The 24,840-nt window shown below is 36.0% G+C and overlaps 1 protein-coding gene across 4 annotated transcripts in view; it reads left to right on the forward strand.

The window, feature by feature from the left end:
- Cd36 (CD36 molecule (CD36 blood group)) overlaps positions 1-24,840 on the forward strand; it is a 101,902-nt gene that overhangs the window by 39,568 nt on the left and 37,494 nt on the right. Inside the window, exons 1-4 of one of the 4 annotated variants that reach the window (XM_029477077.2) lie at positions 2,978-3,101; positions 17,085-17,138; positions 23,156-23,249; positions 23,718-23,927. In XM_029477077.2, coding sequence (XP_029332937.1) covers positions 23,808-23,927 — 120 coding nt within the window. In that variant the 5' untranslated portion in view covers positions 2,978-3,101; positions 17,085-17,138; positions 23,156-23,249; positions 23,718-23,807. Of the gene's footprint in view, positions 1-2,967; positions 3,102-17,084; positions 17,139-23,155; positions 23,250-23,717; positions 23,928-24,840 lie in introns of those variants that run through there. The other 3 variants (XM_021162090.2, XM_029477078.2, XM_029477079.2) reach the window with 3 other exon arrangements.

Raw genomic sequence — 24,840 nt, forward strand, 5'->3', positions numbered from 1 at the left:
TCACAGGACGCTATATTGTATGTGGAAACTCAAATTCAAAATTAAGGTTAGGCTTACCACTGCCTATCAGAATAATTATAAATGAATTTGTGTTACTCCCTTGGATTATACTTGGGACCAAGTTCAGACTCATATTATAGATACATATGAAATAACTCTAAGATTGATTTAAATATTAATATGCTTTGTGAGCAGATTGCAGCAGTCTTGCATGCTCCTTTACAGTTCCCCTCGGCTGAATAGGTGGCTGCCTTCTTTCTCAGGTCCATCCAGTCTTATGGTTCTAATATGATTTCTAGTCTTTTCTCAGTTATCTAGGAACTGCTCAACAGTGGTTTCTTATTTCTGTTTCTTATTTTTGTTTTCTTTTTTGCAGTCACCCTCCAACAAGTAAGTTCAGGTCACCATGTTGTATCTCATGATGTCTGATATCCTCAATTAAAAAATAAAAAAGGGGGGGGGGAGAGATGGTGCTGGTGTCTTAGTTAGGGTTTAACTGCTGTGAACAGGCACCATGACCAAGGCAACTCTTATAAGGACAACATTTAATTGGGGCTGGCTTACAGGTTCAGAGGTTCAGTCAAGTATCATCAAGGCAGGAGAATAGCAGCACCATGCACAGTCATGGTGCAGGAGGAATTGAGAGTTCTACATCTTCATCTGAAGACCATTAGGAGAAGACTGGCTCATATGTGGTTAGGAGGGAGGTCTTATATCCACCCCCACAGTAACATACTTCCTTCAACAAGGTCATATTTGCTAATAGTGCCAAGCATATTCAAGTCACCGCAGGTGGGCATGCAGCATCTTCAGGGCAAAGCATATGAGTGCTTCAGTTTTGGCACTCTATTGTGGCAAGACCCATGAGACTCCTTCTCACTTGGCAAGGGGCAGTGACAAGTTTGGTGGCCTCTATGATTATTACCTAGGTCACATGTGCTATAAGTTGTCCTTGCTTTTGCTATGTTCTCTATTCTCATAGCAATCTTTATTTCACTTTCTTGGTCATGGACAAGGCTAGGATCATGCAGGCTGAAAGCCCCGTGGATGATTCTGTTTTTCCCAAAACTTTTTCGAGGGGTTAAACCCTCCTTTTCTCTTTCTGTGTCTATCAATCCTCCAGATGTGACAATTAATCCTGGGTATGATGGGACTTGTAATCATGTCCATTGAAAAGGAGCTACAGTCATGCTGAGTAAGACCATGGCAGTTCTGGAGTACAGTAGTTTCTGCTTCCATAACTGTTTTGAGGAAGCTGTGTCTGACCCAGGGAGATTTAAAATGGGGAGGCTCTGTCTGAACAACGGAGACTTAGGAAATAGGGAAACTATGTCTGATCAGTAGAGACTTAAAAATGGTTCTTGGAAAAAATGGTATCAGAAATTGATAAGCGTATATCAGAAAAGGTTGCTTGGTAGAGTAAGCATATCTCTGGGTGCAATTTAATAAAGGATTATGTCAGAGGGGTGCTATTTGATAACTGGACTTAGACCCACAAATACTTAATCTGTCTCTCACCTTTCTTAACCATATAACTAACTTTGCTACCAGCTGGGTATGGGCTCATGTCTACAGGGCATGTCTAGCTAGACATTTTTGGCTTCCTAAAATTGTGGTTCGTAGTGCAACATAAAGTCAGGGGTGAGTGAGTGTCCTGGCAATAGTGGAAAAGAGGAAGGAAGATTATTGGGGGAGATTTGTAATGATGGCGATTTTATAATGCTGCTATTAGGATTTCTTTTAAGTAAAATAACCAATGAAGTCACTGGTCAGGTGAGCAGGATTACCACTGTATAAATAAAGATGTTTTGAGATGTTTGGGACCACTTGCTTGAAAGTCAGTAAGTGGTCTATGTCTTTATTTGAGTCAATCCCCCTTGCCTGTCTCAGGACCTGAGCCTTGTAGACCTGGTCTCCAAAATTGCCTAGTCAGAGCAGTGCTTGAGAGCTCTCCCTGGTGGTGAGACTAAGGGAGAGCCAGGGAACTGACCTACTCAGCTACTATCTAGGCCCAGATCCTGAGCTCTAAATTGGCCTACGCCTAAATCTGTATTATCTGTGAATGTATGCAATGCACAAAAGAGCAGTCGTGCTCTTCCAAAGCTGCAGGATCTCTATGACACAGGGTAACAACAGGATAACCCAGAGGAGTCCTGGAGAGGATCCAGTATTGATGGTGTCACAGAAGGCAGCTATCTCATACTAGGCCGGTGCAATGAGCATTTGCAAGTGTAGATGAGTGAACAGAGAGATTACTGTGGGACACCACGGCATGGTAGAGCTCCCACGATGAGATGAGATAGTTTCTCTGCTTTTGGGGTATGTGTGTGTGTGTGTGTGTGTGTGTGTGTGAGTTTTATTTGAGGGTGATGATACAAAGGCAAAGGGTAGATATGAGAGGATGGGAAAATGAGAACTGGAGTGCATGATATGAAACTCACAAAGAATCAATAAAAGTGTTTTTAAATTTTATGATTATAATGTCCTATGTATTGCTAAGATACAGCATACTGTCAAGGGAATTGCTGTGAGGATGTTAAGTGGAATGTTTCCCTAGAGAGGGATCTACTCCTCTGTTCTTTTAAGTATCACGGACTTTCTTTCTTTCTTTCTTTCTTTCTTTCTTTCTTTCTTTCTTTCTTTCTTTCTTTCTTTCTTTCTTTCTTTCTTTCTCTCTCTCTCTCTCTCCTTTCTCTTCTTTCTCTTTCCCTCGCTCGCTCGCTCGCTCGCTCTCCTGCCTGCCTCCCTTCCTTCCTTCCTTCCTTCCTTCCTTCCTTCCTTCCTTCCTTCCTTCCTTCTTTCTTTCTTTTGTTTCTTAAGGAGCAGTTCATTTTTAAGCTGGATAGGTTAGCACATGCTGGATGCCAGGTTTACTTTGGTTCAGAAGCTTCACTGCTGCACTAGAGTGTCAATCAAAATTCCCCAGCCATTCTTGGACACTTGGAGGTGGGGCTAAGTGGTGAGCAGCAGTGATTTGACTTGTGGCAAACAGGGCTGGAGATATCAGGGACTCTGTAACCTTGCAACTGCATTTTGATGGTTCCTTTAAACTTGTGGCCTTGCACTCTCTCATCGGACTTCTAGCTGATTACTTCTGTGTAGTAAGTAAAACTTAACTAGACAAAAATTTGGTGATCCAGACTTGTGCTTGCAAATCTAAAATCAGTTCTTTTGATAGGATTATTTGATTTGTTCTTGTACAGTTTAGAGAATAATTGGGATTTTCTCACAGAAAGGGGAATAAGTGGGAAGTATTATATGTATTCAGTTATCCTGCTTAAACCTGTAATTGAGAAGGAAAGTCGACACTTTGTCAGCTATACTAATTATACTGTAATTTTGACAGTGATGTTACTAAGTTACTAAGTGATTAAAAAAGGATTCAGAAATATTTAAAATTATAATACTATATATATGTGTATATCTATCTATCTATCTATCTATCTATATTTATATATGTTGTATTAGAGGCTTATCTTAATGAGGTTAAATATGCCTCTATTTTCTGTCTATCTGTTTATCTATCTGTCTGTCTCTCTATCTGCCTATCTATCTGTCTGTCTATCTGCCTGTGTATCTACCTATCTGCCTATCTATTCGTGTATCCTAAGAAGACTGTTAAATAGTAGATGGTCTTTTCTTTTTTTCCCAAGAAGGAATCATAATAAACATTATAGCCAAGGCTTTAGCCTAGGGAGATTTTGCAGCAGAGTGTTTGGCTTTGAAATCTTTCAGAAAGAAGACTATAACCGTGCCTGTTTCTGGTGACCGATTATACTACACAGAGGTCACAGCAGTCCCTGCTGCTGGCTTTCCTGGCATGGTGCAAGTCAACAGGTCCTCTGGGAAATTTTTGTAAGGTGATTTTGCAACCTTGCCTTTTTTTTTTTCCTCAAGTTAAAAATTTCATCACTGCGATATGTAACTCATTTAACATAAGCTACTGAAACATTGATGAAATAGTTAAAAGGGTAATAAGAAATACTAAAATCCTAAAGTTAAATTAAAAAGTTTTCAATCCACAAATTACTACCAAGATGTTTTCATGGTAGTACTTTGCTGATAATAGAAGGTATATGCAATCAGGTATTGGAATTAAGCAAAGTTGTAGGCACACTTGCTTTGTTGCCTATATACAATACTTCTACTCCTCGGTGCTTGATGTTTTGACTGACATTGTGATGCAATGCTCTATAGCAATATTTGAACAGCTTGACTGTAGTTACATTATAGGGTTGGCAATATTGCCTAGGGAATTAGACCATGGGACAGCAGGCATACTTAGCCTCAGTGGGCACTGGGGGAATGCAGAGTTGAAGGTCTTTCTAAATTGGAGGAGATAATGCTAACACTTACATTTTCCCCAAATCATAGCTGTGCTTGTGTCTAGATCTCTCCAATTCTCTTTCTCCCTTGGGCAACTAGAAGTGGTACTTACATATTGTAAAGTATACTTTCACAATCTCAGGTAATTTCTACTTCATATAATCTAGCTTACCTAAAGCTTTAAATACTAACTACAAACCAGTGTTGTATTGTGTAGTAATGCTACAAAACATATTTTATATTAAATGACAATGAACTCGTTAATTTTAGAATTATGTAAATAACTATCTCTGAAGAGGTAGATGTTGTGTTTCATCTTGTTTGTTGAATGAATATGAAATACTGGTCATTTTCTAAACTTAATTTTATGCACTTAGCACTGTAAACATTCAAAGAATTCCCAGTGCAAATACTGTTTCATAAACTCCCAGGATATCCACACAGGGGACCTGTGAGGGTCACTGCATTACTGGATAATTAAAGAATCCTTTATTGGATTTGGTACCACAACAGTGATATTTGTTCTCTAAAGATGATGAAAGATCAGTAGAGTCCTAGAGCAGTCTGTGGAGCCTTACGTTGCTTAGAAACTCAGTGACTATGAGCTTGCTATGGCAACCCAAGTTATCAGTGACTACAAACTTAGTTGGCATTCTGCTACCTCTCCATATTGTACTGGTAAGAATATTCAGATAATAGCTTCCATAATCTCAGTAATTTTGTTAGTTATGCAACCAGAATAAATGGTATGTTAATACACTCAAATATGAAAGTAGCTACTTTAATAGATTATACATACATGAAATTGATTTTTAGTCATATATGTGTTCTATTTCAAATTAATGATGTGTGTGTTTGCTTTATGTATATATATATTTCCTTTGTATATATATGTGTGCGTCTGTGTGTGTGTGTATATATACATATATGCGTGTGTGTATGTATGTATAAGAGAGAGATAACTACATATGGTGCATTAAAAATATGAAAACAAAATTAAAACAGAAAGTTATTAAAATAGTATATCAACTGTTTTATAAATTTGACTCCTTAGTTATATTTACATATTCTATGAATATAGTACAACTTACTGTTAATTTTATTTTGTTTTCCTAACTCATTTGCAGACCATATATATGTATATCGTTATATAGTTTCTCCTTAAGATCTTAAATTAATAACTATGTCATCTGCTATACTAGAAATCAAATTCCTTTGGTGAGCATATTTTGGAAGTCATTGCAAAGGCACTGGGAAACTGTTATCCTTTTAGTTTGTGAAGTTTCTCATCACAGTGTGTTTATAGAATGTGGTCTTTGTGGCTAGCTCTGCTATTAGAGTCAGGGAGTAGCTTCCCTGGTCTACACATTTGGACCATGTAGAATCTTTGCTCTTTCTTGAGCTCTCCCTGTGTAAGTCCTGTACTTAGCTTATCTCTGTATTAATTCCAACTTTGTGTTTATCATTATCAGTAGCCGAGGTTCTCCTGAGACAAGCCACCACAGGCTCTATTGCTGTTCTTTTCTCCTGGGCATTACCATTTATGCATTTTGTTTTGATATTTAACTGTTCACCCTGTTAATATTTCTCTTGAGAGAAGAAACAACTTGACTTAGGTTATTACAGAAAACATCTCAATTAATAGAGATACTAAAATTTTTATACTTTTCCATATTTGTGATTCTGTACATGGTCAGCCTCTGTGAATGACTTAGTATGTTAGCACAGGTAGATGGTGTCTTTGTAGATAGTAATATGCCTCAATGTAGAGAAGGGCACACACAGAACTTTGGGCTGTTTCCTGGAGTCAATAGTCTACTGAAAGCCTAACCCAGAGCTCTTTAAGATTCTAATGAACATTCATTAAGAAAATCATGTGTTGCATAAATATTTCCCCTTTTATATAAAAATAGATTCTTAGCTGCACAGCAGTAGTTCACACTTGGGAGGCAAAGGCAACCATCTCTGAGTTCAAGGACAGCCTGGTCTATGGAGTGAGTTCCTTTCTCTGCCAAGGCTCCACAGAAAAATTCTGTCTTCAGAACTCAAAACTCAAAAAACAAAAACAAAACAAAACCAAAAAGAAATTTAAAAAAAAGGAAAAGAAATTACATTTTTTTGTAGCTCATACATATATCCTGACTACAGTTTCCTTTTTCTCTACTCCTCCCAGTTGCTCTGAAAGTACAAACCCATCTATATTTTATGTATGTTTAGATGGTTAACAGTTTACAATAAAATTCACTTTGTTTTGTTTGGCTTTGTTTTGCTTTAGTTTTCATGACAGGGTTTCCCTTTTAGCTCTGGTTGTGTTGGAACTTTCTCTGTAGAGCAGGCTGGCCTCGAACTCCCAGAGATTTTTCTACTTCTGCCTCCCAAGTGCTGGGGCTAAACATGTGAACTACCATCACTGAGCTAATAAGTTCTAAGAGCCAATATAGCTGACACATTCTGCCTGCCATCAAAAGTTTCAGAAGAATGCATGGTGGCCATGTTTCCTTCTGCGTAATATCTTGAAAGCCATCTTTACAACTATCAATTTAAAGCATTCTTTTATAGACTTTCTTTATAGAATTTGCATACAAGATCATCTAAAATGTTTAGGGAAAGCATATTTTACAGTAGTATTCATTTGTGCATTTTAATTATGTGCCAAATATTTTATAGAATGGAAGAATTCAAGCTACCCATGTAAATATTTGCTAATATGACATAAATATGATATATATATGCCTGCATGTATATATATATATATATATATATATATATAATCACATTCAGTTTTTGTTTAAGCAAACTACAGCTTTTATTAGTCACATTGCATGCTTAATGTCTATTAAACCAAAAAATTTACATCTGGGAAATTACTACCCTTTAAAATTTTGCATCAGATAACTGGAAAAGGCAAGTATTTAACATAAATATGTCTCTTGTAAATGTATATCTTGATAATAGGCTATTTAATATTCATTCAGTGAATATTTGGACAAAATTGTGTTTTGCTAACAATTTTAAACAGCGGGATATATTATACAAATTTAAAAAACAATTCCTAGTAAATACGTTACAGAGACTCATTTTGTAACCTTCTACCTTGCTATTCAGAATTTGAACTTGGGGATATGTTGTGATTTCTATGGTAGGGATACTAAAGTGTTATTAATACACACAGAATTTTAAAATGTAGTCATAAAGCTTCTTATTGTGTAGAATATTTTTCTCTTTTTTTTTCTGTTCCAAAAAAAAAAAAAAAAAAAAAACATTATTTCAAGCAGTCTTCTTGACCACATTTGATGAATTAAATGGTTGATTACAAGTTAGTTGTTTTTGTTGAAATCTGTGTGGTTAGGCTGGTGAAGCTCTTCTGTGCAAGCAGGCGGGCAAGGGTTCAGATCCCCAGCACTCATGTGAAAGCCAACCCCAGTAGTGCACATTTGTAATCTGAATACTAGAGAATAAAAGAATAAGATAGGCAGATTCTTTCTGCTTTCTGTATAGCCACCCTAGAAGAATCCATGAGCTCTAGGTTCAAGAAGAAACCCTTGCTGGGCAGTGGTGGCGCACGCCTTTAATCCCAGCACTCGGGAGGCTGAGGCAGGCGGATTTCTGAGTTCGAGGCCAGCCTGGTCTACAGAGTGAGATGTACGAAGTCGAGAGGAAGCATGAGAATATGCATCAGAATGTCTGAAGTTTTGGCTGAGACACATATCACTCTATTGAGATGTGGTGAGCTGCCACCGGAAGCAACAAAGCATAGCATAAACATCCGCTAAACTGATACAATGAGCGGTATCAATTAAAGGAGTCAAGGACCACGGGAACTTACAGTTTGTTCTGACTTAAGAAGTTGTGCGATTGTATGTGGACTTGTAATATATTGGTTTGGATGTAATCCCAAACTCACATACTTAAAAGCAGATGTCATATGGAAAGAAAATTAAATTCAAGACAGGATCTCAAGTACTCAAAAATAAACAAGTACACAGTGACTGAAAAGCCACTGAGGAAGGCAACTAGGACTGTTCTGAAAACGTTTTATGCAATCTATCTTCTGGGATATTCATCTTCATAGCTTTTAATAGGTTTGCATAAAATGTGATTATTTGGTGTTTGTACTGACTCATTTCATTACAGTTTTTTACTAACTCCCATCCTCTTTCCTCCAAGTAGTGTGATTATCAAACTTTCCCCAAGGAGTTGTTGAAAATGAGAGGAAAAACAGGCCTAGCAATATCTTGGATCACATCCAAAAAGGTATTTTTAGAGCGTAGAACACATTGAGGATGGTCCTACCAGCCTTATACATAGAGCTTGGAGAAATATGGGACACCCTTAGCATATTCGTTCCGAACAGCAACACTGTTGCTAACAAAGACAGTGTTAAGGAGCACCACAAAATGTACTCTGATTTCATGAGCATCTCACATTATACTTTCACCCATGAGCTAGAGACATTATAGTACAAGACTGGTTTGTAGAATGGTTAGCTACCCATAGCTAAGAGGCTGTGAGCTTTCAGAGCCCAAACAAACAAAGGTGTGTCCTGAAAGTCTAGCATGAACATTTTTCTCCTTACTTATTGCAAAGGTCACAGAACTCGTTCAGTAGTAAAGTCGTTTGAAGGTGACATTCCACAGCTCATAAGGTTCCACAGCCTATTACTGTTTACAAAAGTTATAACCAGGAGCAAAAGAGACAAGTTACCTTTATAAGGATAAGAGAAGATAGTTAATGGACTTGACAGACAATGGCGTAAAGATAGGGTTCATGATGCCTAAATTTACCCCAAAGAGACAGAAAGATTTTTTTTTTCTCTGTAGCTCACAAGGTGAAATACTTGAATCACTGCCATCATGCAATAATGGGAAGAAATCATTCATGGTTCTGCTATGCTGTCAGGGCCAGGAAAAGGATGAATGAGTTAAACTTCTGTTACCCACTGGTTAATTGTAGAGATTCCTAAGTGATCATTTCCTGCTCTGATCCACAAGTTTTGAACTTCCTTCATCTATGCAAGTAACAACATCCACCACAAATCACACACACACACGCACACACACACACACATCCATGGGAAGGTTCTTTATTTTAGGGTGATTCGGAATTTATACTCTGTCATATTCATTATAGACTGGTAGCCTGACATTTGTTACTCTTTTGGAGTCTATTGTTTCCTGAGATGTATTCATTTAAAAAAATGAAATAAAGAGCAGTGGTTGCACACAATTTTAATCCCAGCATTCCAGAGGCAGAGGCAGGCAGATCTCTGTGAGTTCAAGGTCAGCTTGGTCTACAAGATGAGCTCCAAGACAGCCAATGCTACACAGTGAAACTCTTTCTCAAAACCACCACCACCACCACTACCACCAATAATAGTAATAATAATAGTAATAGTAATGATGATAATAATAATAATAATGACATCTAAATGATTCATAGCAATCCAAGAAAAGTATTTTGTTCTGGAGATTTTATGACCTCATTCAGTATATTCTGTATGTTTATACATTAACAGCATATACATTTTTCATGTCTATATAGTTTGGAAAGTATTGAATCATGCTTTGTTGAAACAAAAAATATTCTTCGAGTACAAGATATTCCCACTTTTCATGTGAGGATTGAAAATCCTAAGCACACTGTTTTTTCTCGGATTTATTTATTTATTCGACTGTTTTGCTTGCGTATATCTATCTGCACATGTGTACTTAGTGCGACTGGAGGTTAAAGGAAAGTATCGGGTAGATCCTTTGGAACTAGAGTTATAGCAAGTTGTGAACTACCATGAAGGTGCTAGGATACAAATCTTGATCCTCTGCAATAGCAGCGTGTGCTCTTGACTGCTGAGTCAACTTTCCGATCCCCTAAGCATACTATTTAAAGATCTCTGAGGTTTGGTTTAAGAAGTAGCAGGTTCTTGAAAGACATAAGTTATTGAATTTTCTGAGAAGATATCTTCAAGATCCAAGCTAGAGAAATGAGCGTTTCTTTCACTGCAAGGCGGGACACATTGCTTTATGTATATAAAACCTAAGTGAGGTTGCTGTGTCACTCAGATGCAGTGTTTGTGTCGAGTGGTTCTTTGAATGTTGGGGTGCTGGAAGGATCACACTTCCTCATTCAACAACAACAAAAAGCATCAAAGACACACTATTTTCTATGTGGTAACATTTGAATTGAGCTATTGTTAGGTAAGCTACTTCTTAGAATATGTCTCCCCTGGCTTTACAAGGAGGTCTAATTAAGTTTCCATCCATGCCTTGGGAACAGTCAGTGACTCTGCTTGTGTGTCCTTGTATATTTATTTAACTCTTTCAGAAGCTATATTCTGCCATTGGGACTTTAAATAAAAGATACAACTATCAAATGTTATTTATGGACTTTTTATTTTTATTTTTGGCACAAGCTTATAAGTCTCATAAAGGATACTTAATAAGCAGAACAAAATCACTAAGTTTAAATATTTAATGAAAAATGGAAATCTTTCTCTTTTAAAGCATTTATCATATACTTCAATTATATTACTCTTTAAACAGCATAAAATTGTGATATTACTTTCGAATCACAAAGCATATTATTTTGTTCAACCCAAGGGCCAAACCATTATTCTTTTTCCTAATGTATTATTTTTTATTAAATTTGTTTTTAACCGCCCCCCCCCACCTCTCTCTCCGTCTGTTTCTCTGTCTCTCCGTCTCTGTCTTTGTCTTTGTCTCTGTCACACACACACACACACACACACACACACACACTTCAGTAACTCTGTTATAGCCTGGCTTTGCGATAAAATAACTCATTATTAATATTTGTTTTTCCTCAATTAAAATAAATGCTTTACTTTCTGCCATGTAACCTTGAAGTTAAGACACTGAATAAACACTTTTTCATGTGTTATTCATTACATACTGTCTTAATGCTTGGTTTAGCTGCTACTTAGTGCTATGTTCTGCTATTTTAACCAATTGTCCACTGAGTCCTCTTTGTTTTAGTAGATTTTTTTTTCTTTCCTCCTCTTTTCCTTGTATCATATGAACATATATCCTCACAAATTATGTTGAAATGAACTTCCTTAGGGTAAATCTTTCATAGTTTAAACAATCACTTTCCTTTCCCTTACCTTACAGAGTTAAGTTGTGTTAGTAACTTGTTCACGTAAGAATTGGGTCTGCCAATACTTTTCACTGCATCATGAGATTTGCATATTGACCTAGCCAAACCCACAGGAGAATCTTCCTCAAATACAGAGTTGGTCTCTGTTCATTCTTTCTCACTTATGCATAGCTCCTACTATGGCTTCTATTAAACATGTAAGTAAGGATATTCTGTGTTCTTAATGCTTCTGACACAAATTCTTTTGATTCATTTGGGCCATGTGATGTTAGCCTACAGCTTGCCTTAATATCCTGTAGTTTTTCTTTGAGAGGATCCTCAAATTTTTCTTTTCAAAGCAATATTAGCAATCTGATTTATATTTTCAGTATTTTTTAGAATTGTACTACAACAAATTAATATTCTGTATCTTAATGAGACAAATGTAATATAGCATGCATTCAATACTTCTAATAACTAAATAGGCTAGACATTGAAAAGCCTAGATATCATAGTGTATATAATTTTCCATGTAATACACACTTGTAAATTAAGTCTGCCATGGACAATATTTATTATTCTCAGAACATTAAATAATAAATGATTTCATTAGTATTACTTTGTTAATTAATGTTTTGATTTAATTTATAGGACATTAGAATGCTATTTTATCTTATTTGATTACTAATTACTACCTGTTCATTCTTTATAATGTACACACATAATTTTCTTCTTAATATCAGATCATTTTAATTTTATTTCTAAACATTAATTTGAAAAGGATACATCAAACTAGATATGAAGACTATATTTAACATTTCTTATTTAATGCATTGTTATTGTATTTGTTTGGGGTGTGGGTTTGTGTGTAGCATGTCTCATGTTCGGAGGTCATAATGCAGCTTTTAGCTGTCTTTTCAAATGTCTACCATGATTTCTAGGCACTAATCTCAGGGACTTTGGTTTGTATGGCAAGTGCATTTTTCCATGAGCCATCTAACTGGGCCATTCATTATTTCTTCCCCCCCAAAAGGACTTGATGTTTGTTTTCACAAGCGTCACCCTGGAGATCTTTGTGTTTTCTTAAGTCTAATGAGAGAGTATGGTGGTCAACTGAAAGAATCCAAACATAATCCAATGTCTAGCAGATAGTAAATGCCCAATGTGTCAATACTTTCAGATTATGACTACCTTAATATTAAGAGTTTTTGTATAAATATACATTTATAATCTTAGTCATACAGAGATGTTGCTTTTAATTTGCTGAAGTCTCAGAGAAAGCAACTCAAATATCCTAAACAGTTGTCAATTATTGTGAATCACCAACAACCTCAATTTTAACGTAAACCTACCTTTTAAAGGTTACAGCCACTATATGAGTTTTATTAAGCTTGAGGGTGTAGGTAGACTGTATGGACTTCCATTCCACTGAAAGACATCAGTGGCACAGTGACTATATCACGTTCTGTGTCAGATCCTATTGTGAATGTATGAGAATTAGACATGTGTCATGTGACCCCTCTCTTCTAGAAACTTGTAATGCATCTGTCATCAGCCTCTTAAATATGTCCCAATATTTGTGTCGTCAACTTATTGCACTTGCTCTTTTCACAAGAGTTGAACTGCATAAATCAGCTGTTTAAACTACTGCCACAAAGGATTTTTAAATAGTCCTAGACTGCGGGGTAAAGGGTATAATTTTCATAATCTCAAAACAAAGAGAGACATTGTAACTGTGCCAAGACCTTTAAAAGCAAATAACAGAACATTGATGAATGAAGTACTAAATTCTATAGTGTAAAAAATATTTTAAAAGGGTAAGATTTTTACTATTTTTACTGCTTTTTATAATTATTTGTTTAATTTAGATCCAGATAGGAACTTCCCTTCCCTGCTATCCTTTCAGTCTCTCCCCCTCCCTTACCCTCCTCAATCCACCTCTTTTCCTCTTTTCTTCTAAAAACCTGAGTCCTCCAATGGCTATCAACCAGCCTTGGCATATCAAGTTGCAGTAGGACTGTCTGATCTTATTCTATTGAGGCTAGACCAGGCAGCCCAGTAGTGGGAAAGCAATTCTAAGGCGGGCAATGTAGTTAGAGACAGCACCTGCTGCTGTTTGAGGAGTCCTATATGAAGACCCAGCTGCATAACTCTACGTATGCAGAGGGCCTACGTCCATCTAAAAGGCTGACATTTTTAGTTGAACATTTTTAAAAATCACAAAGGTCATTTTCTGCTTTTCTACTTATAAATAAGAGAAAAATATAAAATGACCTCTGAAGAAAAAAAATGGCACTATTATCAGTAAGTGTTAAGATAAAAATGACAAATAGGCTTCAGAAAATAGGATATAATTTACTTAAATAGTTACCACGAAGTCAACAACAGAGCCTGATCAATGTACTTCTTAAAACTCAGAGGTTTGTTTGAGTCCATGTGGACCGTGATTGAAGGCTTCTCACATATTGTGGAGTGCTTACCATCCTGTTCAATGCTCTGGGGAATACCGCTAAACAGACATAATCCTTCCTCATAGAAAAAACATACCAGCAGGTGCGTAAACAGGTCGTAAAGGCTAATCAGTTGTAGGCCTTCTCCAGCCATGATAAGTGTTCTTTGGGAAAGCAAAGCAAGAAAGAAGGAAAGATTTAATAGGCTCAGGAATGGGAGTGTCGGAACAGAACCCTGACTGACTGACGGGCAGCTTCAGGCGTTGTCAAGTGCTTTACACTAAACAACTTAGTGTTTAATGCCCTTTTTAATTTTCATCATTTTTTTTTTGATTAAAAGAAAGAATGTAGAAGGCACATTAAGTTTGACGATCACCTCACAGTGTAAACATGTCACCATTCCATATACAACTTCGGCATTTTTTCATGTATAACAAGGCAACCACAGGACAAACCAAACAAAAGCAGGCAGTAAGGGATGCTTCCATAGCTCCTGATGCACACTTAGCTAGTCATATCTAATAAGAACAGGATTCAAAACAACATCTGCTCATGTTATCATGCCAAGGAGACTTCCCAAAGAATTGAAGCTCTGTTGACCTATGGCCATTGATATCCTATCCTACCATTCATTATCTGTTTATTTATGATTGGAACTGCTATCTATAAGGCTAGGGGAACTTCCTGGGGAACATATTGGCTCAAAATACTGTATCAAGTGATATTTAAGGATCAAAACCTGGGCCTGGTGAGATAGCTCAGTCAGTAAAGCATTTGAAGATGACAGTCCTGTTCTCAGGATCCATGTGAAAAGGTGAGGTTTCTAGTCCCAGTGCTGGGGAGATGAGATAGTCATATACCTGGAGATTTATGGCCAGACATCCTCGCATAGTCACTGAGTCCCTGATGCTAGTGAAGACGTTATCTCATAAAACAGCAAAAAAGAAGTAGATAGCATACAGAGGAATAACACCTACAGTTGTACTCTCTCTTCCACATACATGTGTGTATATCGATACATGTATTCACTTGTACTGATGCACATACATGATTACACATATATGTATATACCTTCTCTCTATATACACATACATAAAAAACAACCCAACTCTTTACTCTTAAATGATCATAGCATACACTGCCTTAGTGCTCAAGTTGTTATTTAGCTGCATATGTAGCAGAGGATGGCCTAGTCAGCCATTGATTGGATGAAAGGCCCTTGGTCTTGCAAAGAATCTATGCCCCAGTATAGGGGAATGCCAGGGCCAGGAAGTGAGAGTGTGTGGATGGGTGAGCAGGAGGAGGGAGAGGGTATAGGGGATTTTTGGGGAGGAAACTAGGAAAGGGGATAGCATTTGAAATGTAAATGAAGAAAATATCAAATAATAATAACAAAAAAGATTACAAAAAAATTCATGCTGTGGATTCAATTCCACTGTGTGCCTTTTGCATCTTGAATAGCAAGAGCTGTTGGCTATGAGGTTGGACAACATCGACCAGTGGTCTTTGTGAATATGAATTTGGTGTTTTGGCATGCTCAATGGAAGATGTAACATTTTCCTCTCCAGAGAAAGTCAGAAGATACATATGACAGTAGTGTGACTAATAATCAGTCAAATGAATGCAATGTTCATGTGCACATCTATTTGCAGGAAATATCGTTTTCTGTTAGTGCCCATATTTTCCTCATTCTGTATTGGTCTTCCCAATATTGTTAAATATTCTCTTTACGACTCCACTTTATCTGTACTTATGTTAGAAACCTATCTCTAGATGGCTGTGTTGGTATTTATATGCATGAGAATTCAATCTGAGAAAAAAGTATTTATATCAAAAAGATTGAAGTCCATAATACATTTGTAGAAAATTCACAATCCCGGTCAAAATATTTCTTAAGGTATTCTTTTTCTTTCCTTGTCATATCATGAAATGTAGATACATTTTTCACAGTTTTAAGAGGATTGCCAATAGTTTCCTTTCCTATAAGTAACTCATTCAATATGAAATGCATAAGTAATTTATATTGAGGGTTTACAAGATGGTGTCATCACTTTTCCCACTGAAATCAAAGTCAAAATCCCTATAACCCTGAAGTATGTTAATGACCTCTTGGTAGTAGTTAAATATATAGGTGTTATCCCCTGGGAAACCTCATGAGGCTAAAAAGGAGTTTCAGATGTTCTCCAGTCATTTTTCACCCCTATAGGCAAGAGGGAGATTTGCCAGGGTCACACACCAATGGCAAGCACAGTGTAAGACCAAGGAATGGCTTATCCCTGAGCTTATGAGCTAAATATATTCTTGCCCGTGACTCTTAGTTGCTTCATTTTAGGAGCGACCTGGAGACTATTTTCTAGTGAGCTTGTCAGCTTTGGGCCGTGATAACCTTATGAGGGTTTTGCGTGTCTGTTAGTGGATTTTTTGTGAGAATATTCTTCCCATTGTAGATCTAGAATGACTGAGGTTGATGACATGCTATGCTCAGTAGTATTGGAGTTGTTTGGTACTTGCGGTTTTTATTTTGGATGAATATATTTAAGCTATTTTTCTTTTTTATAAGTATATCACCATCCTCTTGAAATTTCAGCTAACTTAACAACAAAAAATGACAAATAGTTAAGAACTTCCACCTAGAACAATGGGCCATTTCCTTTTGTGAAGTTTGTTTGTCATCCCTGTTGATTGACAAGAGTTTCCAATTGTTTTCCAAATTATGAATCTGAAAGTCTTCAGGTTCATGCTAGGTAGGATAGAAAAACACTCTTCTCTGCACTTTATGACCTGAGATTTGCAGGCTTTGCTGGGACAGACCAACCAGTTCCCTAATTTACTTCCCTTTTGCTGCTACACTCCAGCATCTGGAATAACAATTACAATGGAAAACAAAGTATAGAAGGGGCGGCTCAAGTAATCAGTTCCATTGGTTCTCTGGCCTCTGACTTACTTGGATGGGAACATGGCCAAAAAAAAAAAAAAAAAAAGACTGCTGAGTATTTCAAATGTAGGTGATGGGTCTTCACCAGAAATAGACCCTTGTGAGCTTAACTAGCAGTGAAGTGTGACTTTTATTTTCTCTTCTTTTTTACAATTCCCCTGGCAACCAACCACAAATTAGCATCTGACGTTGAATTTTTTAAAGCTCTTTTCAACTCTCACACACATAAGTAGTGAGGAATCCAGGGTAGGGGTTTTCTACTGAGGACTTTTTCTTCTTCACAGCTGCCTTCTGAGATGTGTGGTGCAACTGGTGGATGGTTTCCTAGCCTTTCTAAGGTAAGTTATATGGGATTTTCCCTTTACATTAAAAAAAGAAAGAAAGAAAAATTTTTCTGTCTTTACACTGAGAGAAGATAATAATATTTTAAAACACTTACTATGAAAAATGTCAAATGAAGAGTAAATAAATCCATTGCTTTCTTACAGTCTTTAGGCTTTATTGAATGCTTATATGTTACTTACAGATCTACTTATAGTTTTCCTGGATAGTATTAAAATTGTGTTCAATGACCAGTGATATTTTAGTTTATGATTTTTGATATCATGTGTATTTTCAACACTCCTTTGTCAATATTTAAAATGATCTATAGGCCAAGTTGGGTTTTATTCAAAACTTCTCTATTTAAACATGATTTTTACTTTAAAATATAAGAACATTTTTCAAGAGTGTTGATACAGTTGATACAGTGTCTTGAAATGTAATTTGTTAACTATTTGCTGCTGTTCAGTGTCATTAGCTTGTTGAAGTTTCAGTGGACAATTTGTGGTGAACTTGATTATTTTTTCCACAGTTAGGAATAAGGCAGGAATTACATATACATTTACTGAGCACTTTTCTCTAATGAACAAAAATATTTTACTCCCCAAAAGGAGTGAGTAATTTCAAATAATGACTTTAAATTTAATTAATGTGTATCAGTATACTACTTAAATGTAAAAATGAAAGAAAATTAATGCCTTTGAAAATTAAAAAAATAATCATTTCAAATACTAGTAAGTTATTTCCCTAAATCTTAAATTTGGGTTTAAAGAATAGATAACACATTTTAGAAAAAATTTAACTACCTAATTATTAACTATTATTATTAACTACATAACTATAAATGGCATATTTTTTATAATCAATTTGAAATGTTTCTGAAGATGTAAGGATCCAGGAATTTCCAGTCCTTTCATAAATAATGTTAAGTTGGCAATGTCTTTTGAAAGTGTAAGAGATCTTTCCTGTACATACTACTTTGAAAATCAGTAAAAATAAAATCCTCAAGAAATTTTACTAGTTGATTTTCCAAGAGTCTTTTAGAGTATATAAATGACCAATGTAGAAAACCCTTTCCACTAAAATCATTATTGAACCAGAACAATAAACCAAACTTAGATTAACAGATAACAGGGTGGCCTGGAGAAAATATTAAAGTTAACAATGGGTGGGGTATTTGTACAGAGTGTACTAAAAACTTTGGAATTAATTTTGAAAGTCACAGTTGCTCCTCTTACCATTAATAAAATTATGGTTATATTTCTCTAAATTTGAATAATTTTAATATTTTTTGCCTACTTTGCTTTTCATTTCCTGAAGGAACCAATTTTGTTACTATTTTGTGATTTAATCCACTGTTTTATAGTTAACTTTCTAAAATATTCAATTGCATGGTCTGATGGAGTAGTTATTTCACCACTGAACAAAAATTTGATATTACACGTGCAATGTATACAAATCAGATTTTATTAAAATTTGAAAATATTTATGCAGTTTTTATATAACCACAATTACTGCACTTTTCTAAATTATGGTATTGGGCAACAGAACATTAGTTATTACTACATTGTGGTTGCTTAAAATAATCTTACATAATACTTGAAACTCATTATTTACACATTTTAACTTCTTCTTGTATACACTTGTAATCTTTCTTAATCTATGTCAATCTTAGGGAAAATAGAATAACAAAATAATTTGCAAAAAACCACAACTGAATTCTTACCATCTTCTACCTTTTAGCCCTTCTCTGATCTTATATTTAACACTGAATCATATGTGCTATTTAACCAGAGAGTTCTATTTCTACACATAATTTTATAACAATTGGCCTAGGTCTTTTGTTTCAGCATGGTCAATTACTACCAAATAACTGAACATCTTCCTATAGAGGAATTTTAATCCAGCAACATGGCTGCTCTAGCAAGTGATCATATCCAAGTTTCTCCCAGGTCTGTGTGATCTGGCTGGAATGTAGACACATCTTTAATCCCAGGAGACAAGCAGCTCTCTTGGGTTTAAGAAATTGAAGACCATCCAGGGATAAAGCAAGTTTAGTGTAATGAAAAGCTTAGCTCCATGCATGGTGGTACATGTCTTTATATCCCAGCACTCAGGGACAGAGGCATGTGGACCTCTGAGTTCTAGTCAGTCAGTTCTGTTGAGTCAATGAGTTGAGAGGCATTGCAGTAGAGAGGAGTTCTTGGCAGTTCACTTCATAGAGTCAGCTTTACCAGGATAGTTTTAAACAGATGGGTTGTAGGTGAAGACAGAAGGAGCCAAAGAATGTCAAAGAGACAGAAGATTAGAATAGATTGCCAGAGTTAGTTTGAGGCTAAAAAGAGAAATTCAGCTACAAGCTGAGAGAAGCCAGTTTGAGTCAGTCAGTCTGGAAAAGAGTTGGGGCCAGAAAAGCTGAGTTGAATCAGCCAGCCAGAATTCAGAAAAAACTAGAAAAGGTAAGTTTATTCAGCAGTGGGCCTCTGAGATGACAATTGCATCTGGCAAATAAAATCACATTTACACCTTCCTGTTCATCTATGCTTAAATGTATATATTGTCTTTATAGAATCATGGCTTTATAAATACCAATAGACAGGGTGGAGGGTAAATGTGTAAAAACACATAATAATTTTTTTTAAAAATCCTGTATTCATATTTAACCTGTTATTCATTTAATTACCTCAAGTTGTATTTGCACATTAGGTTATCATGGGTAGGTGCTGTTCTTTTCTTGGGAAAGGAAGACTCTACAGGAAAAGATGACATTTTTTATAGTTTTATGGCCTGGTTTCCTATGTTAAGAATAAGAATATTTCGCTGTTGGTAGATGGAGGAAAAGAGAATCCATGTGCCAGACTGATTCTGAAACATTATCATATTCACTGTTCACATCTCAGCATACATTACCTGTGGATCATGTCTTCTCTAGGTGGAGTTTCTGAGGGAACACAGTTTGAAACACGTGTGGGAATAATTAAGAGATTCCTCCCGGGAATTTGCTCTATACTTTGGCCTATTTACCAGGGAGTCTGCTTATAGCATCCTACCTCAGACTTTGCCCAATCTATTGGGTTCTACTAGGTTTCTCATTTATTAAAAGGGCCCCATGTTTCAAAGTTCATAATAGACAATCAGACAACACCAGGAAAATAATAATAATAATAATAATAATAGTAATAATAAATGATAATAATACTACCACTTCCCCTGCTCCTTTTAAAGACATTGAAAAATATAGAATCCACTCTGAAGTTCTGAAAATGCAATCTAAATGTATTTTGTTCAGTGGATAAGAGATAGCAGCTGACAGATTTGTAACTAGTGATATTTTAACACATGGCATCCTATTCCCTCTCCTCCTTTAGATTAGTTCAAACAGTTCTCTGGTCCTGATTATTCTTTGTCTTTTAAAGTTCAATACTTTAAGCAGGAAACAGTTTTTTATAAGTAAATATCTGCACTATAGAATTAATGTTAGCAAAATTAATGTTAAGTTAGAAAATAAATAACAATGTAAAATATGAGCAGGTATGCTACTGAGTAAATGTAATCCTCTCAGATCTTCTCAGATCCAAATTTTGGAGTCCTTAATAGCTAAATTGACAGAAAGTATTTAAAAAGATTATATGTTTCTTTGAAGATAAGTATGGATGGCCAAGGTGCAGGCTAGAATGTGCTAACTTGAGCATTTATCTCTTCAGGTCAATAAAAGACCTTCAGTTTTATGTCATGTACTATGAGAAAGAAAAGCACGAACACACTATAAACCCCTCCTTCCTCGTAATGTTAAGGGACTAAATGATAATCAGTGAGCCCTAGTCAAACAAGGATCTTTCCTAATTTTAGGGCAATCCCAGAAACTTTATTATGACATGATGTAATGATAAGAAATTAGTCATTGAAAATATGAACCAGTGGATAAGCTAATTTCTTCCACTCTGTCAAATATCAGCACATGGTTGAAAGAATGTTATATAAATGCTTATATTAAGGTTTACCATAATAATCTAACTAAATATATTTATTGATACCCTTGTTTTCTAAGAAGTCTGACTGTACTTCAGTGGGACACATGCATGTTCTCACTTCCGTTTGAACAGACATAACTCAGGCCATACCTACCTCTACCTACTGATTACTAGTCAGGTTTACATGCCCTATGATTGATTTCTTGGCAATGGAAAACAGGTTCTGTTTTTTGGATGCTTCAGTAGATGCTGTTATAACTTTTCATCTCTTGTAGAAACCTTTTGCTCTTAATAATAGGAATACTTCAATAACAAAAATGTGGAAATGGCATACTCACAATTCATATTTATGGTAATATAGATCCAAACAAGGGACAAATATATGCACTCCTAGTTCAAAACCAATAATATTCTAATTTTAAGGTCACTTTATACTCTACTTGTCAGAATTGTAAATTATTTTACTAAATAATTTCTAGCTTTTATTTATAAAATGTGTGTGTGTGTGTGTGTGTGTGTATTAAACTTTCAGGGTTTAATGATCTCTTTCTGCCTTATAGATGCCAATCAATATATCAGGCTTGGCAGCAAGTGTACTTATGCACTGTGCCATCTCCCTGCCCCAAATAAATAATTTTAATGATGTTCATATGGACATTAAATAACTTTCTAAATAAAGTAACTCAGTAGGTGTTTTTTCTTAGATCTAATTAATTTATATTCACCAAACTTCTATAACACACAGGATTTCCTGTCCCAGTTCTAAGATCATGGGGCACATTTTCTTTTTTGGGGGGAGGGGCACATTTTCTTAAAGAGGCTCTTTTCAACTTTTCTAAGAAGAGTTAGGCAGATATGAAGTGTGTCAGGAACAAAGGTCTCTGGGTTGTCACCTTGCTGTGTAATCACAGTTGCCATACCTTTTGGTTTCCCAGGAAACAACTTGGAAACCATCCAAAAATGGGTGAATATCATTTCTGCTTCTAGCATAGGAAATTGCCACTTTCACTTTAGATCCTATTTTGAAACATTAGAAAAGTCAAAATATAGAGAGACAGTATTTCTTTATTGCCTCTTAGAAGGAGGCAGAAAGGTCGGGTTTATTTCACCTCCAACCTTTTATTTGTGCCGGGTGCTGGATCCCTCTGCTTTCATTTCTGCCTCACAGGTATGATTCTTCCTATACAGTTGGCAGAATCCAGCCTCCACACCAGTTCTGTGGGTGCTTGTAAGATTGTTTCAAGGAAAAGTCTCAGACCTTCCAATTGCATGTAAGGAGTAGGGCTAAGCAAAGAGAAGCTCCAGGGGTTACAGAGGGAGTACAGTTGCCAGGAAAGGGTCTGGGCCGTTTGTGCTTCTCCATCTTTGAGAAAGGCGTATGGTTGTACTCAGAGTATTTTATAAATGCTCTCTGTGTGCCTTATCTTTTCTTGGTTCTATTGACATCTGTGTAGCGCTCTTGGCTATGGGCATTTTGTTGTTACCCAAAACTGTTCTAAAGTACAAACCACAGGTATACACCACACCATGAAGGGTTAAACACTATTATAAAACTGTCACTGAAGCCCAACTTCTTCTTCAAGTATTGATCAAAAAGACACGATTCTATCAGTTTTGTTACAGCAGGATCCTGTTGTTCTGTAAAGTGCTTCCTTCCAATATTATACAACACCCAATTAACTGCCTGCATGGAGTGCATAGTAGCAATACTATAAGAGCATTGACATGAATCTCTACATAGGAAAAAAATAATGCTACTAGAGTTGGATGCACAAAGGAATCTTTAAGAATAACAAAAACCTACTATAATATATACATATTATATTTGTATCTTCAAATTCTTTAACATATGTTTTGTCAAAATCATTGATAGTGAAATTAGAAACCATATACTTTTAAAAGTTTCTGGAATGTTTTCCACACTGTATGGGGAAAGTTTCAGGCATGAACATAAAAGCTGGAAAGGAAGTGGAATTTTCATTAATGCTATGATTATATTAAAGAAAATAGTAGTATTGACTTTTGTGATAATGTTTTTCCTCTGCATTTTTTTGTTTTGACAGGTAGTTTACAAATGATTTGAAGTGCTGATCCTTTCAAAGTCTCAACAGATTATTTCTCAAACAACTCATACATTGCTTTTTATGCATGAATTAGGTATGTTACCACTACGGTCATGGGTTAGTAGACAAGGCCTATCAGTCCAGCCACATTTGTTTTGCAGGAGAATTCCTGGCAGAGCACTCAGGTTTCTGTTTGGGTGGAGAAACTAGATAGGGAGTGAAGGTATAAAAAAGCATGCCACACTGTGGTAAGGAGTACTAGGATGGGAATATGTTTATATGGCTCTCCTTAGATAAGATTATAGTATGTTAATCACCAAAGGATTAATGTGCAAAGCAGAAAAGTTTAAAAACCAAGCATTCTCTCTGTTACTCCTGCTTCTGGTGAGTTTTTTTATGAACAAAAGGAAGGAGTAGAACCTAGAAAACCAGTGTGGTAAAACAAACAAAAAGACTTGTTTGTTAGTTGGCAAAATCATCTGTATCAGTAGCATGATTTCTTTGTACTTTGATCTTTTTGTGCTAATACTTAAGCTTCTTTTTTATGACCTCTTTCTAATAGTAGAACCAGGCCACGTAGAAAACCCTGTGATTGTACCTGGGAGTTGGCGAGAAAACCAGTGCGCTCCCTTGATTCTGCTGCACGAGGAGAATGGGCTGTGATCGGAACTGTGGGCTCATTGCTGGAGCTGTTATTGGTGCAGTCCTGGCTGTGTTTGGAGGCATTCTCATGCCAGTCGGAGACATGCTTATTGAGAAGACAATCAAAAGGGTAAAAACGACTGCGAGAACCTGGTGTACCATTTACTTATTGTCCCGTGTCTCTTGTTGTTATTGTGTTATTGTTCTGGATGCTTGCTTGTTTTATATTGTCTGGTAATTTTATACTTTGAGTAAGAAGGGTGAATCACTGTAACCTAACAAGATAAAGTAAGCATTTGGGAAACATTACAATGTAATGCAAAGTGAGCTCACATACAGTCTTATAAATATAATGTAAATTGGACTAGAATACATTACTAATCTTAAATACATCATTTTGTTAAGACTTCAGATCAGAGTCATATAATTTAGTAGAAACAATTTTCTTTACTTCTGGAGTAGACTGGCATGCTTTTGAATAGAAATATTCAAATAAGTGTTTTATAAGGGTATGATTATCAAAGTAGTTGCATTTTAATTAACCATGAAAAAATGCATGTATCTATTTGAGAAGCTCTGGAAAACTGCTCATTTAGATAGGTGTCATAGTCATTACTAATAAGTAGTCTCTGTTTACTCGCTTTAGGATTTGGCTTTGTTAAACTTTCAGGGAAAATGTTCAGTAGGATGCATCAAGCTAACATCAAAAAACAACAAAAACAAAAACACAATAAATCTCACTGAAACTCAAGTTGGAATGATTTAAATATATTGATATGGACAAAATCATCTCCCTCCCTAGTTCATTGAAATTAACTTCAAATTCAAAGAGATTTTAGTGAATTGAAGATATTTTAAGGGGAAGACTACCTGCTGTGGTCCTGAAAGAAATTCAACAGTTTGAAAATAGTGGTTATAAATAAATCTACCCAGAACAAAGTGAACGGTAGAGGAAAGGTTTCTGCCCTGTGCAGAAGTACCCATGTTCATGGGAAAAGTTATCAGCTAATAGTGCCCAAATGTCATAGGCAGGAGCACTCACC

This window comes from Mus caroli, unplaced genomic scaffold (genome assembly GCF_978045245.1).
Source record: "Mus caroli unplaced genomic scaffold, Mus_caroli_1 scaffold_4, whole genome shotgun sequence".
NCBI classification, from domain to species: Eukaryota; Metazoa; Chordata; class Mammalia; order Rodentia; family Muridae; genus Mus; species Mus caroli.